This window comes from Pogona vitticeps, chromosome 3 (genome assembly GCF_051106095.1).
Source record: "Pogona vitticeps strain Pit_001003342236 chromosome 3, PviZW2.1, whole genome shotgun sequence".
Taxonomy (NCBI): Eukaryota; Metazoa; Chordata; class Lepidosauria; order Squamata; family Agamidae; genus Pogona; species Pogona vitticeps.
Genome location: NC_135785.1, coordinates 36,883,257 through 36,902,619, shown reverse-complemented (window position 1 = coordinate 36,902,619; position 19,363 = coordinate 36,883,257). Strand labels below are relative to the sequence as shown.

General features: G+C 38.9%; 1 protein-coding gene across 2 annotated transcripts in view; it reads right to left on the bottom strand.

Annotated features, from left to right (window-relative positions):
- Positions 1–19,363, bottom strand: part of PAX3 (paired box 3) — a 130,218-nt gene that overhangs the window by 32,735 nt on the left and 78,120 nt on the right. For both annotated transcript variants that reach the window (XM_020795492.3, XM_020795494.3), the window contains exon 5: positions 3,499–3,704. In XM_020795492.3, the coding sequence (XP_020651151.1) occupies positions 3,499–3,704 (206 nt within the window). The remainder of the gene's footprint in view (positions 1–3,498; positions 3,705–19,363) is intronic.

Sequence of the window (19,363 nt, the reverse complement as noted above, 5' to 3'; positions counted from 1 at the left end):
CCTGGCACCTTCCAGATCAGTTAGGCTACAACTGCTATAATCCCAACTCATCTGGCTATTATATGCAGAAGGCTGTGGCAGAGACTTAATTACAGCAGTGCTCATATTTAACAATTTCTGTCAATTTTTTCTAACCTACTTGTATGTCTACTATTAGTTCTATACATATCTATGAACTCCCAGTTTATATATACTGTATTTTTTGCACCATAAGACTCACTTTTTTCCCACAGAACAGGGGTGTGGAAAGTCTGTGCGTCTTATGGAGCGAAGAAAACAGATTATATTTTCCTGTTTTCTTCTCCTAAAAAATTGGTGCGTCTTATGGAAAGGTGCGTCTTATGGAGCGAAAAATACGGTACTTCTCCATAAAGCCAGAGAAAGGTTAATAAAACCCATGCTGGCTAGACAGCTCAGTGGTTTATGTATCTGGCTGTGGAACCAGCGGATGAGAGTTCCATTCACATACCCCCAAGCTTCCTGCGAGTACCACCAGCTTGTGTGGCCTTTAGCAAGCTGCAAAGTTCCAGGGCAAACCCATGAAAAAGGAATAGTATCTGTGTATTCTCTACCTAGACAAGAGTTGTCATAAGTCAAAACTGGCTTGATGGTACATAATTATTATTATTATACAATATAAATTAGACTTCTTTACATAAAGTTTGAATATTTTTTTCTCAGTGCAGATTAAGGATTTTCTTAGCATAGAACTAAGGCTTATAGAGATATATCGGCACAGATACATCCTGCCGGGGAACTAGAGAAGCTGTGATTGCTGCAGCTACTAGCAATCTTTTTAGAGCTCTCTATTGCAGTTATATAAAGTATGGACAACTTTTTACAAATGCCCACAACTTGGTTCACTTAAATTCCCAGGAGACTTGTTTTTCCTAATGTCTGAAACGTTGGTTGACTGTCCTTCCCTCCCCACCCCTTCCTTTTGCCATACTGTTTTCAGCAAAAGGTCCATATGTTCAACATAGTAGGGAATTTGCTAGGTTGTAGATCACAGACTTGAGTGTGAGACAAGATGTGTCTCAAGGGAACTCCAGGAAGCCACAAGGAATGTAAAAAGTCACAGGGTTAAAGCCACATTAAGACAGCTGTTATGTTAATGAGACTTCTGCTTTTCTTGCACGTGTGGGTCACTGCTTTAGAAAAATATGAACATTCATTGTTGCCTTTAAAGCTCACTCTGCCCAGAACTGTGTGTGCAAGAAAGAGTGTACTCCTAATTAGTTACCTTTCTCTGTGTATCTCTTTTTCCTCTTTCTTTTCATGTATGTGTTTAGAATTAGATCCTTCTTCACACATGTGCTTAGATCTCTAAATTATTATTTTTCTGAAAAGGCATGCGTTAAATTTATTGGCAAGAAATTGTTCAGGAAAAGCATCTTTCTTGCAGTATTTGCCTTTTAAACAATCTTGTTTGGATAATGGTACCATGCCCCCACTAAATTTGTTTCAAAATGCAGTTTATGCATGCTTACTTTAGATTGGCTTTAATGTAGTACTATAGATCAGTATTTCTTCTAGCTCATACACTACAGCTGAAGAATCTATTGGCCAAGGAGCCTATGATATTGGCTTGTCTGCAACACAGCATTATGGTTTAATAATAATCTAACAATAATAATAATCTTAGATCTGCTGAGCTGGAAGGGACCCTATGGATCACTGAGTCCAGCCCCTGTCAAGGAGGCACAGTGGGGAATCAAACTTCCAGCCTCTGGCTCCACAGCCAGCTACTTAAACCACTGAACTATCCAGCAGTTTAGAGGTGTTGCATCCAAAGTCAAGATGGCCATGATGGCATTCATCTTCTGAGAGGAGGCAACAGCAAGAAGACTAGTACTGGCCAGGTGCTGGGGTAAATGTATGACATCTACTTTGTCAATTGACCATTGAGGTCCATCAGTGGGCCACATGCAAAACTGGCTCACAATTTGCTTATATAGCATTTCAGAACAAGAGAGGTCAGAACACATGCTGAGTCCAGAATTTTTTTTCCAGTGTAAGAACTAGAGCTTGCACTATATTTGTGCTCACAATTCAGTCTGGTTCCCCACCCTACGCTCCTTAGATGTGACACAGGGGGTTTCATAATTAACTAATAAGAACTTGTTTGCCCCTCTTATGAGTGATCCAACAGAGTTACAATTGATTCCACTAGTAGAACTATTGTTCTTCTCTTTGTGCTGGTTCCCAGCAATTCTAATGCAATTTTTAATATCCTTAAAACTTACTGTAAATGATGGGTGTAATAACAGAATCTAAACATAAGCATTCTTCACTGAACAAGTGGACTTTTTGATTCCATCATGAGCCTAAATTTCTGATAAGAGAGACTGATGGGATAAATGATACAAAATGTTGAGAGCCATTGTGTGAATTACCTAGTGATTTTTCACTAGATTCCTATGCACTTTCTGTCTGACTGTGCCATAGACCAAACACAGACCCAATTGTGAGCAAAGATTTGAAATTGAAAAAAAAAATCAAAGATGTGTTTTTGAAAGTACTAATTGGTAAACTTTAGGAATAATTGGAAATTGGGCTTTGAAAAGTCTCAGTCATCTTTGTGCTTGGATTTTCAAGAGGTGTGTACAGAGCTCTGCCACAAGGAGCATGTTCTAGACATCCTCAGTATTGCTCAGTTTTAATGCTTTAAAATCATTTGAGATGGAGGCATTTTTTTTCAAACTTGAGTTTCAAGAACTATGAAAGTAGTGAAACTTCAGTATATTTCTTGTATAAGCAAAAGTCAAATAAGTCAAACAAATCTTACGATTTCAGCTCTGTTCAGAAGTTCAGGAAGTTACCTTGAATAGGGTAGGAACTCCTTCATGTACAAGCCCATTTCAGGTCCTGTAGCAAAACTCATCATTGGTACTTGGCATTCTAGTACTTCCAAAACTACATTTGGCAGTCCTCACAGCCACGTTCTTTTTATTTTTCCACATGATCATATGGCAAGGGTGCATGATTACACTTGCTCTCACCACTAGTCCTGGTCATCATGCATTCACTTACCCTTTGTAAAACAGCTTTGTATGAGTAGGCACACATATATATGATCCCCTCAACAAGTGGGGAAAAGTAGAATTCAAGGGGTAAGTGACTTAAAATTAACAAAACTAACGAAGAGCTAGTGAAGTCACCCATTATATCTTCCCCAGAACCTCCTGCCCAGCCCTCTGCTTCATCACTGGTTGTTCCCTCTTGCTTAGACTACCTTCCCATTTGTAGTTCTACAAGAAAACCACTGTCACTTGAGGTTTATCTAATGGGACAAAGAGAAGGAAACCTCATAATAACGATTGCATAATTCCTTGTTCACTCACTCCTTGGCATATACCTTGTTCTACACACACATGCACACACACAATTAGTCACAGGCAGACGGATGAAAAATAGCAATTGCATTTCTGCTCATCCTCTCTCTCTCTCAACTAAATACAAAAAGGATTACTTGAAGAGTTTAAGTAGCATATTCACCTGGACCCGAGCTTCAGTGAGTTTAGCTCTTTGTGCAAGTTCTTCCCGGGTGTAAATATCAGGGTAGTGGGTCCTCTCAAAAGCTCTTTCCAGCTCTTCTAATTGTTCAGCTGTGAAGGTTGTTCTACTACGACGTTGCTTTCTCTTTAACGGCAAATCAGGCTCAGAATCTATATCAGACCCTTCATCTGACTGTGGTGCTGAAGCTGGAACAAAATTAAGCAATCAGCAATTAATGTTTGACTGGCGGATGGGGGGGAAGAATCGAGAATTAAAGTAACAGGAGGGGGCATTGAAGAAAAATGCTTTATTCAAATTAGTTGGGATCGGCCAATGAAGCATACAATGAACAGCCTTGTCTCAGAGAGCAACAGCACATTTCATTCACATGACTGAATAATTCTCAATAGTTCCTTCAGTTAATATACTCACTTTTCTTCTTTTCTGAATATCTGGAGGCAGATTCAAGTTTCCCTGCCTGGGTTATTTATTCAAATATATTCAACACACAGTTCTCCAATGAATTCAAATATTTGAAATCGAAACCATGCAGCTTCGTTGCTGCTGTAAATTAGTCAAGTAAATTATGAGGTCTTGTTGCCAAATCAAATACACAAAAGTGCTGATTAATTTAAATGTTCAGAAATGAACTTTAAGTCAATTGAAATAGAACATTTTTTGCCATGACTACTCAGGAGTTTGTATGAAGTGAGTCAGTATCTCAGGCTACCTATTTGGACATTAATGGGGTCCTAGTAGTTTTTCAACGGCTAATGCATTAGGGCTGCCACTGTGATTAGTTAATTCCATTTACGTATTTCTGCTTCTGTACATTAACTACACAGAAAGCATGTCTTAAACAAGTAGCTTCCACATATGGCACTTATATGCTTTTTGCTTCAGTTGAGTAGTTTAAAATATGGAAACAGTGCATTGAAAGGGTGAATCATCCCTGCACCAATCTGACCCCCCAACACATACTCCAAACATTGGTTTTCACTTTAAAAACAGATCTGATTTGTCTTCAACATCACACATTTCAACAAGTTTGAGCCTTAAAAAACCAGAAAGTTAAAACAGAAATCCAGTATGATTTTTTTTATTAAAGAAACCATGTATTTCAGTTTCAGCCACATATACTAAATAACTTAAAATTTGAAAACCAGTAAATATATTTGTAGTGCAGTCTATCCACTGACATCCTTCAACTTGGGATGTCCCATCACCCCTTGTAGTCAGTTGCTGGCTCGATAGGGGGATTGGATTTTGTTATGCAACAAATCTCAAGAGTACCAATTTGAGAAACACTGTTATACATATTGTCTTAGACGTACATTAATGAGGTATTGGAAGACTGTGCCGATTTATTTATTTGGCCTCGCTTAGGAGGGAAGAAAACCAGCTCCTTTTGCAAGAGGTACAAGCTTCGTTAAATGTCTGAATATACACAGGAATGTCTGTTGCTGGCTCAGACATTCTCAACTTCTTGGCTGTGTGCATGAATTTCTGCCTTGCTTGGATGTAACTATTAGATTAGCCATAACCTCATCTGCAATTTATTTCTGTGGCCTTGCCTATGCACTTATTTCTTTTTTGCTTGGACATGCAGACCTGATTTCATGTATTTTATTATTAAAGCACAGCAACGTCTCTACTGTTTCTCAAAGTACCTTGAGTTGATTACACAGGAAAGGATTCAAAACCTTAAATTAATTGGCTATATCAATTAGTTTCCAAGAACCAGAGATGGGAAATATTTGCATGTTGATTTTTTTTAAAGTGTGTTTTACAGATCCCAAAATACCACTGTCATCCTGGGGCATGTCTATTCTTTGTCAAGAATATTTACAAACACACCAGCACGTCATTTTTTACTTATGGTAACCTGAACATGCAATGTTCAAAGACTGGTTCACCATCGCTATCACCCAGTGAGTTTTCTGGCTAAGCAGGGCTTTTAGCTCAATTCTCTCAGGTCCTGGTCCAAAACTCTATCCACTAGACCATACAGGCTCTCACCAAGAACCTATATCTGTACCAATGAAAGAACAAATTGTGTCCGTAATGTTTCATGTGTACGCCTCTGTCACACAATCAGCACAGTATATGATTAACTTTCACTCTAATTCTTCTGTTTCCAGAAATCCTTGTTCAAAAGTTTTTCCTTTAATATTAAACAGATGGAATCTTAAGCAGCATGAAGAGATATGATCTCAAAGCCTACGCAGATCAGCATCCCATCGGAAAAACACATTACAGAATCTTTTCACACATGAGAACAAAAAGCATACTTGAGTCTTTTGTGTCATGTGTGAACATAACTGGGCAATAGAAAGTGGAATAGCAGCACTTTTAAAGCAATTCGGTCAAGTGAATACAAATCTTGTGTTTACATTATAAAAGGACAAACAAGTTTGGGCCTAAATCCAATTATTTGTCCCTACTAGGGTGCATCCAAAGAATCAATGGGACTAACAACTAGTTCAAACTTTCATATGCTAGAAACTTGTATCGACTATTCTAGGCCTACTGAATGCAATTTAACTTAATTCTAAACAAGTATTAGAGGATTTAGCTATCAGGTCATTGGTGATATTCATTTCTGTGCCCAGTTTTAAACTTGCATGACCATCCTTCCAAGAGGTATTATTTTGAAAATGTTATTTTTTACATCTTCATCCCAGCTTCATCAAAAAAAAAAAGGAGAGGATATTGAGGTTAACCTCACAATAAGCTTGTGAGGCAGGTTCAGCTGAGAAACTGCTGTTGCCCCAAAATACTTAGCAACCTTCAAAGTGGACAATATGTTTAGGTCTCAGTCTTAAACTCTTTCTATTCTCAGTCTGCCATGACTGTTTCTGATACCTGTTGATTGACAAGAAATGGACTTCTTGCAAGAGAAGAAAGCCAGAAGCAGTCATCTCTTGCACTGTACACAATCATTACTCAGTTGCTTCACCTATTGCAATATTGTTCTTCAAGTCAGAGCTTCTGTGGAATAATTGTATTTTATCAGCAACAAACTGAAATTTGTTCCTGATAAACATATTTCCCAGCCTGAAAGAGGCACCCCTTTAAGCTGTGCCACATCATCATACAAAATCAGTAATGCCCATGATATTAATCAGTAACGTCCATGATATAATTTGGGAAAAGAAACACACTGGGTGTAATCTTACTGCTGATATATGCCTATAAATGGGAAATCATGCAATTCTTGGTGGCAAATTGTTGCTCATTCATGAGGTACTGTTTGCATTCCTGGGCACACAGCCAGTTGTGCAATTGGGCACATAGCCAGCAATGTAATCGGCACATCCTTAATGAGTGACAACTTGTCACCAATACTTACGCAACTATAAATTGGCAGTAGGCTTCTAGCCAAGTCTTACTTTCAAGTTATTTGTTGTGGAGTTGAGGTGGGCTGCGGTTTGCAACTTGAGGTAGACCTCTGAAGCCAAGGGGTCATTGCAGGCTGTGACACAGACCCAGACATCCAGCCTAACAAAGCTGATGCAGCCAGGAGAGCAAGAAGCAGTTGAGGATTTTAAATTTACCATCAAGTCTATATTGCACTTTAGCTACCACAGCAAAAACAGCAGAGGGAGACACACAGAGAGAGACTGGATGCTTCCATCTGCAGTTGGTGCAAAGAATCCACCTCATGGCTGACCAATAACATCCGTCCTGAGCCCTTTGCTAGAATTAGTGTCTCTTTGCGCAAGGTTCTTTAGGATTACTACAAAAATGAAGGACAGATATTTGCATTTTAAGAGAGGGAAGGCAACTCTTTTGCACTTCCATGAATAGAAAACCAAGGTAGTTCAAAGGGCTCAAACAGAGCCCCAAGAATGGGATCCAGTTAGCTGATTAGTTATGTTAAAGTGATGTAATACTGGTTTCAAAAAGTCTTTTTGTGCAAGGTGTTGTAATTTTAACAAAAATTATTGTTGCTGTCTCCATGAGGGCTTTGAGTCTGTGCATGGGTGATTTTCTAATAATGAAGACGGATGGCATTGAGCTTGTAGGAGTGGTAACAGTAGGGCAAAAATCAGCAATCTCTAGATATCTAGCAGCCCCATGTGACTATTGTGGGATCTTGGAAGGCCATACATGTTCCCCCACTTCCCCAAAAATATTCTTACAATAAACATTTTTGTATTTACAAAGCCTTCTTCACCCTCTAATGACCAGTTTTCTGAGTATTAAAATAATTGGAATGTAGGAGACCACAAAGGTGCTAAAGGAACTTCAGAATACAGCAAAATGGCCTCCCACTCCTTCATAGGGTACAAGAAGACTTTCTGAGATTTGGGGGTGGAGGTGAAGGGCTGAGGGAGCATTTGGGCCCTGGGAAACTACATGCATTTTATAGATCAAGTGTTAGCCACCCCTGCAGTGGTGAAATACATGGCACTGGGATTTGAACAAGATAGCTATGGAGAAGTCTGATACAATATCATTTGCCTCTTCCTTCCTCCCTCCCTTCCCTCTTTCTGGCTATTCACCCAGCTGAAAGATTTCTGACCTGCAAATGCTGTTACAGAATGCCCGATTGGCCCACAATAAAATCTCTAGTATCCATGTTTTGAGAACTAGTCAGATGGCTGACCTGGCTTGTTCTCATCAGGACTAGTTGTAGGAGATGAAAGAGTTACCCTTTCCTATATATATGCCCTTTTATTCAGTACAGAATCACCATAGACAAGAAGGGAGTCACCGTAGTTTATAGGAATTCTATCTCCCTTTCTGGTATCCAATTTGGTGGGGTAGCAGTATGGAGTGTTTGGGAGCCTGGATGTTTACACTTTGATCTGCTAGGACACCTCCTATCCTGATTATTAAAATAGCCTGGGACAGAGTCATTGAAACCCCTAGGACGATTGTTCCAATTTTAGTATCCATGCCATGACCATATTGTCTAAAGCAATTGTAGTCATGGAGCTGTCCCAATATATCAGTGGCCCAACACAAATAGCAAGACACGTGTTGGATCTGGAATTATTGTTCCTAGGTGGTTCAACTCCATCTTTAACCCATTCCAGAAGGGGTTCCACTTCTTGTAAAGGATCCGATTCACAGTCTGAAGAACCTACTGGTCTAGTACAATCATTGGAAACACAAGGGCCCCCATGAGTTTTATCAGCTTCAGCTGGTATGCCAGTGGTAAGCATGCCTAGCCGCAATTGCCCATACACACTTCCCACAAAGTTTACTACAATCTGTGGTACACAGGCTGCCTTTAAAAACTATGCATTCATATAGAGTTGTTGCCTGGTGTCACCTTATTTGCCATCTTTTGAGTTTCAAGTTATTTGCCATATTTTGACATCCTACAGAGTCTTAGGTTTTGTAGCTTGGGGGTGTAGTTAGAATCTTCTGCTTTAGTCCAGGGGACTGCATTGGAGCTCTCTAGCAGATAATATTCAGTTTCTCCCAACTAAAAATGCCAGGATCTCTCAGGATGGACGCATGGCAGTAATCTACTTCTAAGGGAAAGAATGTGATTGGTTACACCTTGTAATTAGTTTAATCATAACCTTGTGTGTTTGGCTAAAAAGATCATCAAAACGTTAAGATCTGGAACCACATAAGTTTGAATGGGTACTGCAGATTTCCTAACTTGTGTCAGTTAGGCCAAAACTCTACCTGTATATAACTGCTGGTAATTAGCTCGGTATACCACCTAATTGTAAGCATTTGTTGGATTCTTCAATTGATCCATAGGGTTTGGGATCCAGTAGATCCAAAGCTGTACAAGCTCCATCCTGGACTACCAACAAAACAGTCGTTTGGGGATTTCCTGTCTATTGCTCATGTTGGAAGAACCATCAGCCTCCACTTTCTGATCACATGGGCACAGCAAGAGCTTCTATTATAGCAATAAGGTAGAGTTTCCTTCCAGAAGTGAAGGCTAGTAGAGGCTCACATATACTTCCATCCAGCCAATGGGGGTGGGTGAGTACAACTACACTGATTATAATCCTACAGGTCAGTATTATGATGAAGCTTCATTGAGCAGTAAGTGTCACTATTGAACTAATGCAGAATCATACCAATTTCCACTGTGCAAGTGTTAATATACCTAAAGGAAAGCCAACCTTCAGAAAATTGGCAATCGGACCCAGAAACCTGATCTCCTCCTATCTTGTCCTGGTGACAGTCCAGGTCTGCAGGCCAATCACAGGGGTATGGCTGAGGATACCTTTGCCACAAGCAGCTGGGGAAAAACATGCCTTCTTATTTTGTGCCCTGGGTTGAAGTTGTAATTGCCCCAGACAAGTTATGGCTCTGCATAGTAGGAATGTGCAAATACCATCTACACTTGGAGCCAATTTGCATCCAAATATTTTAAGCTAGTTTTACATACTTGCCTTTGTCCAAACGGTGAAAAAACATGAAAATGGGGGAATATAAAGGGCTGTGATTTAGGGGTGGGGGTGTAACTCAGTGCAAAAACCTACTGCCCAACCTCTGATGCACAAGCAAAGCTCCCACTAGTTTCTTTCCTTCCTTCATTTCCCATCTGCTATGTTAGAAGGAGCCATGCAGTTTACTCCTTGCCCAGTACCTGCCTTTCCATGAATTTATCCTGGTTTAGCTGCCATTATAGTCTGCCTGTCAGTCAACTTTGGATTTCTTGAAACAAAAACAGTTGCTCTGGATTTTCAACCTCTGAAACACTGAAGCAAAATTCAGTGCTTCAAAGAGCCCTAATTCAATTCAAGCACTGCTTCGGGCTTCTTCCCTTCTCTCTGGATCCCTCTGGTTCATTTTCTCAATAAATTCCAAATCTGAAGCACATTCTCAGTGCTTATCTTCAACTAAACCATACACAGTGTTTCAAAACATGTGCACATATATACAGTATTGAACTCTGACTCCAAACCAACTTACAATTGATGAAGGAAGGGGGAAAGTAATCAGTCTCCAAAGAGATCAAGTCCAGAATAGCAGCCAGAATCCGCAGGATTACAAATTCCTCCTTTTAAGAATGGGAGGAGAAACCCATAAGCGCCAACCACTAGTAGAATAGCTATGGACTTTAATTAAAGAAAGAAATACAGAATTAGAGTAGTTCTTTGTCCCTTAACCCCTCGTGACCTGTTTAGTGGCCCCAGGAAATACTTCATCCAAGTTAACACTATTATACAGAAAATCTTTGCACAATTTCATAGGGATTTGGTCACATGGAATTCCTTAATTATCAGTTTCCCCAAGGAACATCATAAACAGACATGCCTAGGCGAAACACTGAGTAACAATTAATACACAACGTTCATTCTGTTCATTGTTTGTCTTCTCTGTGGGATATTTCATTTGAATAATTAAAGAGAAAAACATGACAACCATTTAAAAAGCATATATTTATTACAAATACAATACAATGCACTTCAGAATTATCTCAATACAAGAGGCTTTCCTCTCCAGCACTTGAAGGGCATGGTTTCATTAGCAAGTATTCAGCATTATAAAATTTAACCACTACACTGCTCCAGTCTTATTCTTTCAGCCCATAATGCTGAGACATATCTTAAATTGCTTTAATCTATGGTGTGCTACTTGAAACCAGGCAAGCTGCTTCAAATGCAGTATCAATTTTCCATTTAATTGCATCCCTTAATTCACATTTTATAGTTCTAGCTTTCAGTCATTTGCTGAGGTTTTTTCACAACATGACTGGATAGAGTAATCTGATATTTAGTGTTGGTCCTGTGTTACTGGCAGAATGTTCCAAAACCCTTACTGACTTTTACATTCAGCACCAGAAAAACTGTAGCATATTATGATCCTAAGAGTATAGTACACTGATTTTTCATTTTATTTGCAAGTTGGTGACATGTGGAATTGTAACTATAACTGCAGCATACCTTTCAATAACACTTAACCTGACTGTCAAAATATTATCTGCATTAGCAGGAAGGTGGGTTTCACAAATTTGTTCATATGTAATGGATTCTGAAGTCCTGAATAATTCTATGTAACGGATGTATTAACTGCAATACATTTGTGGGACAATGAAAAGTAACACTGAAATTTTCATTTGGCAAAGAGGCAACTGGCAAATCTGGGCTTCTTACATACAGTCCTGTGAGCCCCTTCTACACATAAACCAAATACACCTATTTTAATACATCAGTTATGGAGAGTATGCAGCATGCCTGATGGTTGCTTCCCAATTTGGAGTATCCTTTCTGGAGTGAAATCTATCCAAGTGACCTCTAGCATGTTTACTCGGGTGCAAGGCAGAAGGAGGAGTGCAAGTAAAGCCGATACCCACTCACAGTCTCACAGTAAATGACAAATGACACTTTCTCTTTGTGAACTTTGGGATTTTTGTTGACTTATTTGGCGGCTTTTGTTGAGTCCTTAGAAATGGCCTGTGGCTGAGGCCTATTCGACCAATTTCCACGCTCCATCTGGGGTATCCATCAACAGGGCCTTTTACCCGCATTCAGGGCTCTGACACCTGCCTAGCAGGATGCTGGAGACACAAAGAAAACTGAAGTGGATGAGAAAAGAGGGGGGTGAGACTGTGTGGATTTATTTTTTAAGGGGAGATTGAAATGGATGCTCTGTAGGGGTTAATCCATGTCTCTTCAGTCCAGAAACTTCAGCACCTGGAAGCTTCTTTTCACTTTTTATCCCCTCTAGGGAAACCAGTACAGTCTGAAGATGTTAAATATCTGATTTCTCTCTCTCTCTCTCTCTCTCTCTCTCTGTGTGTGTTAAAAAAAACACTAAAGAATAAAAACGGTGATAGGGACCAACTAAGCCACTTCAAAATCTTTTTGAGACACTGTGGTCTGGGTAGATACTCTAAGCAATAAGTAGCCTACCTTCTTGTTTTCAGATCCTTGTTTGTCTTAACCAAAAGGTTCCCCCAGTTGTTATTTTAACTGTAGAGAGCAAAATATTAGAAGAACCTTTTACTGCCAGTGGAGGGTGATGGAGAAAACAGAGTAGCCCCTGAACCACTTTGTCCAAGCATTTCCATTTAAGGAAACATTTCCCATTGGAATCGTCAACATAATTAAGCAGTTAAGAACCAGCAACTCAACGCCACTGCCTTCCAGAACAGACACCGGCCGCTTCGTCTGCTTTTCCCTCCTCTTCCCTCCCTCCCTCTCTATCCCCCCTTTCCCCTCCTCCCGCTAGTAATACTGTGCCATTCCTGTCCTTGCCTCCTTTTGAAAGCTCCAATTCACAGCAAGAGGTCATTAAAAAGAAAATAAACCCCTGCCAGGTCTAGGCTAATCAAAATAGTGCAAATAAATTCTGACACTTAGCAACTCCCCAAGTGCTCACAACCCTGGGAGGGGTGTACAGATTACTTATGAATATGGCAGGCAGCAGGAGACAAGTTCAGAAGGTCCAATGTCAGTGTGCAGCCACCTGTGCATTCTGTCAAGCTCCTATACTACACTTCTCGGTTCTTGAGGTTTGTTTAAGATCAGGACCTAGGAACTCACTTTGCAGCAGAGAACATGATACCCAGCATACTGCACATATCTACAGATGTATGCCTGGATTCCTGACCAGACTCTAAAGGATTTCATTTAACCTCATATAAATCAAATATTAGTTTAATTACAGAAATTTTTGGCAGTTATTTGCTCAAATCATTCACACATTTGCTCTGAAATAATTAATGGCCATCATTCTCAGTAAGTTCATGAGAATACATAGAACTGATTGACAATACTGCATTGCTTTGATACTTCTCTGTCCTCATTTCATCCTTTGGAGGGGGCGTTGTGTAGACATTGCTTTTGTTTCATAACACATCACCTTGGTCAATGTTTTGAAAAAGAAATGTACAATCAAAAAAAACAACAGGTTACAAAACACCCAAATTTAAAAAGTGATCTTAGAAATTAGTCTATTGGTCAAAACACTATTGGTTATGCCTACCAGCATAATGTACTGTAATTGATGTAAATTGTGGAAGCTAATTGCCACAAGTCAAAAAAGTGGTGTACCCATCAGCTGTTGTGGATTGAGTCATGTTGACTTCTTAACTTAGAGCAATTTGAGACATTGACACAAGTGAAGGTGTCAAAATACACTCAAGCCGATGATAACTTCAAAGAAATCTGCCTCCTCTTAACTATGTACATAAGGATAATGAACATGTATATGTTCTTCCTACTTCTTCTGGATCCTTATGGCCAATATCCTATTGCTAATTTCAGAGGGAATAGATCTATTGATTCAGCTTTATTTCTGTTAAGTGCTGACTACCATTCAACAAATGATTCAAAGTGTCTAGTCTTATTTGGGACTAGCAGCAAAACACTGGTGATTATCTTTATGTCAGGACCTTAACTTCTCTGTAATATGTGTAATTATTGGTGATAAATATTGGTTGTTGTGGTTGTGGTGGTTGTTTTATGAATTGTTTGTTATGCTCTTATATATTTTCTCTTGAACTTTTTTTCCCTCAAGAAAGGGAAGGCAGTAAGTCTACCAGAAAATATCAGCTCAATTCTAGCATATCTGCTGCAATACAGATGTTGGATTTCAGCAAAGAACTGAGACCCAGCAAGGGTACAGATTTAGGATTGCTTAACATAGATTAGTCACAGAGGTAGCTGGGTTAGCCTGTGGTTGGCTGCAGCAAAACCCAAATTCTTTACATATTATGGCACCAACGTTACTAACCGGATGATTTTACACAGGCCTGTAGACTACAGCCACTTCATGTGACAAAGTCAAAATATAACTTGTTAGTCTGCAATATACTGATACATTTTGTTTAAATTGTTTAGAGATTTTCTCTCACTTCATACATTGAAGCAACCATGTTAGTAAAACATGGAGGTTTTGTTGCTCTTCTAAAAAGTACTAGCAGCAGTCACACTCATTCTTGCAATACAACTTAAAAAAATGTGTTTTATAAACTTAATAAATGATACAAGAAACAACCATTATTACATGCTTGTATGAGATGGTTGTGTTTCAAGAGTGCTTCCTAGTATTTCTATGTATTTTGGTTTTTATAATTCCAAAGCTTTTAGCTCCTAGCATATATCATTTCCTGCCAGTAGAAAATGTGGGTTCCAGCTATGTGACTCTGATCTACTCTAATTACGCTTGTTTGGAACTAGATTTAAGCAGGTCCAGTTGCACTATGAGGTTTGTTCCCATACTTCCACCGCCACCACCCAGTAAGTTTCCATCTCCAAGAAAGGCTTTGAACCCACATCTACTGAGTCCTAGTCCATCACTTTATCCTCTACACCACATTAGCTCTCTCACACATAAATATTGCTTATGGTGATGACTTAACTACACTTAAGGGAAAAATTGAAATTGGAGACTGTGTCTCAGTGTCAGGATAATAAAGAAGAGGACGACCATTCTGTTCTTGTGCAACATGTCCTCAGACTCTCTAAAATGTGTTCAATGATAGCATTTATCTGGATGGGCTGGTTTAGAAATAAGCAAATGATTGTCTCTACAGTTTAACTAAACTAAAGCAGATTGAATTCCATTAAGTCAGTGGTGCTAAAGTAATTTTATTCTGAACTTTCACTTAATTCAATGTAGATATGACTCAAAATTGTTTGTACCCTATTTAAGAATAAACATATATTGCTAGCTTTATTTCTTAACAAAACCCACATGTTTTCTAAATCTTTCTTCCTCATTTCATTGTCTCTTCCATGAAGAAACCTGACACTTCAGTTGAATCTGATAGATATTTGCTCAAAATAAGTCCTTATTGAAATATTTGTAGTTTTTTTTAAGAAAAAAAGGTCTATATCACTTGCTATACTACAGTTACAGCATGTTCAGTACACTGAATTCGGTGGAACTGTTCCCCAATAAATATCTATGTAATTGCCACCTAAAATTCCATTTACCCTTGTGGATAATGTTTTCTCAGAGATAAGAAAGCTGAAAAAACAAGGAAATTTGTTACCTCTATTTAATTAAATACCTTCTAATAAAGTAAATGTTAGTTGACAAGGGTCTCATAAAATAAATTATGGGCAAAGCCTCTATGTTTCAACCTCAAAAGCTAACATAAATAGAAAAGTGATTTAATTGTGTTATTTCTGGAGATACCTTTGATCAATGCGCTTTCTAAGGGTAGCGCAAGGAAACAGTAGCTGGAGCAAAAGAAGAAAAAGAGTGATTTTTACTTACAATTGTCAAGAGACTGACTATTATTGCCCATATGTGCCCCAATCATGCTCCTTATCATGGGCTGGCTATCACGACCACTGGGAGCTGTTAATGAACTGGGTAATTGAGCTGCTGACATGTGTTACCAAAACAAAACAATAGGCAGAAGAGACAAATGAACATTTTATTTGCCAATCAGAGTTGGCTCTGCTTTTCAGAAGGCTGAAGCTAAGTAACTGGCTGAATACATCAAGCAGTACATTGAAAGCAAGCAGATGCGCACACAATAATAGTTAACTGACAGCTTACGGCCCATCTGTGCATTAACATTTTGTTAAAGAAATTACTTGACTTGCTAAAGAGCCCAAACATACAGCTGCTCAGAGCACAGCAGTGGAAGAGATAAATCATTAGTTAAACCATTTCATGCTTAAAATGACTGTGCATATTAACAGTTATCTCGGGATGTTTTGTCAGTGGTATAGCGCAAGTACAATATACCATCAGAAAAAAAAATGTTGCAGGCAGCTCATAGCTCAGAAGAAAAATGCAGCACAACACAAACAATTTAACTGAACTGATAAGAACATTCAAATTCGTTTCTTTGTATGGGTATACACACTCAGCAACTAAGATATTGAAATTATATGCAAAGGCCAAAATAGAAACTGTGCCAGTTGCTTTGCTTGTATATAATTTCTTTAAAACTAAGATCAAAAGGAAGATATTCTATTTTAAATAAAATAGGCACAGCTCAGTTCTGCTGAGGAATAATGCATAGTTTTAGATTCAAACAAAATGATGAGGGAAAGGCACAACAAACTCTGGAAGAATCGTATGATTTCTTACCCTCATAACCATGCAAAGTTTGTTTCTGTAGGAACACTATTTCAGATATTTTAAACAGTTAATTACCAAATAATGATTATTAATTGATTATGTCTATATTATTGCTGTGGTATAACATATTTTATTTTAAAGAAGCAAGAATTTTCTCAACATCTCAAAGGAGTCAGCAAAATAGTTTCAGTTTAACAAACTACAGTACTGTATATATCCTCAAAAATGGAAGAAGACCATTAAAGAATGGAAGATTGACATTCCAAGGTAGGAAGGTTCTTCTCGGACAAGGCTAGAAAACTCTGGTTCTCTAGAAACAGATCATCCTCAACTTCCATTTTTTCCAAGTTAGGCAATAGTGAGAGATGATAGGAATTAGGAGTATGAAATGAACTGAATTCAGTTCAGGATAGCCTGAAGCACTGGTAGTAGTGTTCTCCACAGCCTCCTCTGCCCGAGACCAAATATGAGTGCACAAATTAATGCCTGCCCCACCCTGCGCTGTTTTCCATGAAAACCCCTGTTCCTGCACATGGGAAAACATAAACAGCAAAGGTGACAGCGTGGATGGTGCAGATAGAACCAAACAGCTTCTGGCCAGTAGCTGTTAGTAGAACTGGTTCATTTTTATTTATACTCGTCCCTTTCTATTTTCTACCAGGGGAAAATCTGGATGCTAAGCCACAAAGAAGAGAGTAAGTGCAGGACTTCAAATGGCAACAGGTAAGGTCCTTTTTGATTCCTTCTTATAAGGGCCATGCAGAAATATTGCTGTCCTCTATACTGTTTCTGTTGTTTCTCAGCCCTTTTATTTCCCTCAGCAAAGCAAAGCAAAGCAACCTTTATTGGCATAAAACAGTTAAAACATACAATCCGATAATAAATTAAAGTAGTAGGAGAAGTTAGGTTAGTTTTTTTGAGGTTTGAAGAGTGAGCACCTTAGCGAGGAACTCAGCTACTGGAGTCATAGTTTCCCTCAGTTGGCAAATCTCTGATGGTTTAAGCAATGATTCTGAAGCAGGAAAGGCAAGGAAGGTTCATTTCTAAGGTAAAGAGTAGAGATGGGCATGAACTGAACTACGAACTGAAAAAATCCATGAAGCGGGCTTGATCATGGTTAGGTTCATAGTTCGATTCATGCAACCTGTTTTGCCTAAATGAAACAAAGCAATTTTTTCTCCAGTTGGTGCTTCATTTCGCTTTGGCAAATTGGATGCCCCCACCCTCTTCCCACTGTCCCCATTGCCTCCCTACCTGGTCCTACCACCTTCTCTTTTTCTTTCTCTACTGCCGCCATCTTCAGAGGCAGTGGTCTGGCTTCCCTTCCAGGAGCTCAGCCTGCTATCTCTGCACCTCCTCACTCTGGTCAGCTGATAGCTAACCCATATGCAGAGGCAGTTGGCCTGGATTCCAGGTGGGAAGCCAGGGTACTGTCCCTAAAGATTGCAGCAGTGGAGAAGAAAGAGGAGGAAGAAGCAGGACCAGGTAAGGAGGCAACAAAGGCAGCAAAAGGAGAGTGGGGTCTTAGGTTCCCTTGCCCTAAGCATGAACCTGAAAAAAAATACCTGAACCAGTTCATTTTCTGGGGTTTGTCTGTAGTTCATGATTCGTAAGTAGCCACAAACCATGAACCACCCTGATTTGCCATTTCTCTAATTTGTGCATCTCTAGCAAATCCTCACCCCTTTTTCAAACACTTGAATAGAGCTATTTTCTTTCCTGCCAATACTCTATAGAGCAGTGGAAGAAATTGAAATTTCTAATAGGATGTACTGCGGTGGTTATAACAATAAGTTACAACAGTTTGGGCTAAGTTCAATTCTTTCCCTGGCTACATTTTCCTGATGAAAATAGTCTCCACACATTTTGCTCCACAAGAGAAAATTGACAGATTCCTATAAGGCACCTGTAATATTTATTTCCAGCCACACACAAATGCTTTGGGAGACTAATTCTCATTGGGAAAATAGTGCAAAAATCATATTTCCTCCTCAAGCCCATAGACTTGATACAAATCCCCTGCCTGTAGCCATTATTCAAGTTTTATACTGCTTGTTTGCTTGCTTGTTTTTAATGTGAAGGATCAAGTCCCAGATCTCCTGACATCCAGTTTAGTTTTAAACACACTGCACATTCTTATGTGTGTGTTTTTTCAGTCTAAATAAGGAGCTTTACTTTCAGACCATGATTTGAAATGCATTTCCTAGGAAGTAAACCCTCAAACATAGCTGAAATAACTTAGTATATATGCATAGGATGGCACTGTCAGTTTTGTATTTCCTCTTGTTGTCTTTCCCACTCAAGCAGTGCGAGCACAAATAGCAGATATCATTAAATTCTGCTAAAATGGAAGGCAACTATGGTTACCTGATTCTGCATTTGATTGAAGTTTTAGATTCAGATCAATGACCTCCAAGTCATTGGTTTTGGGCAAAGCATAAGTTTGTGCCTTGCCATTTTACCTGCCTTAGGGAAGAAAAGTTCTAAATATGTACTAGAAATAAAGCAGATAATAGAATATATACCAGAATTTCCAAAAGGCTCAATACAAAGAACATTTTCTCCATTCATATATAAAAACTTTGTGAGGATTAACATTCCAAATTACAAACACAGAGCAGCTTAAGAGGAAACCTAAATACTTTCTTATGTATTTGCCAGGAACATAGAATAAATTGTCTTTATCTGTCAATATCAATTGATAAGAAAATGGTTTGTAATTAAGGAGAAGACTAAATAGCGCAGCAAGAAACTAGTTGACCTGAGTAACAAAATGGACCATGCTGTCAAGAGAAATAACAATGATAGGGAAATAAGTAAAATTACAGAATATAGATTGAGTGAAATGAAAGTCATGAAATTGCAAAGAATTGGGATGCAACTCCAAGAT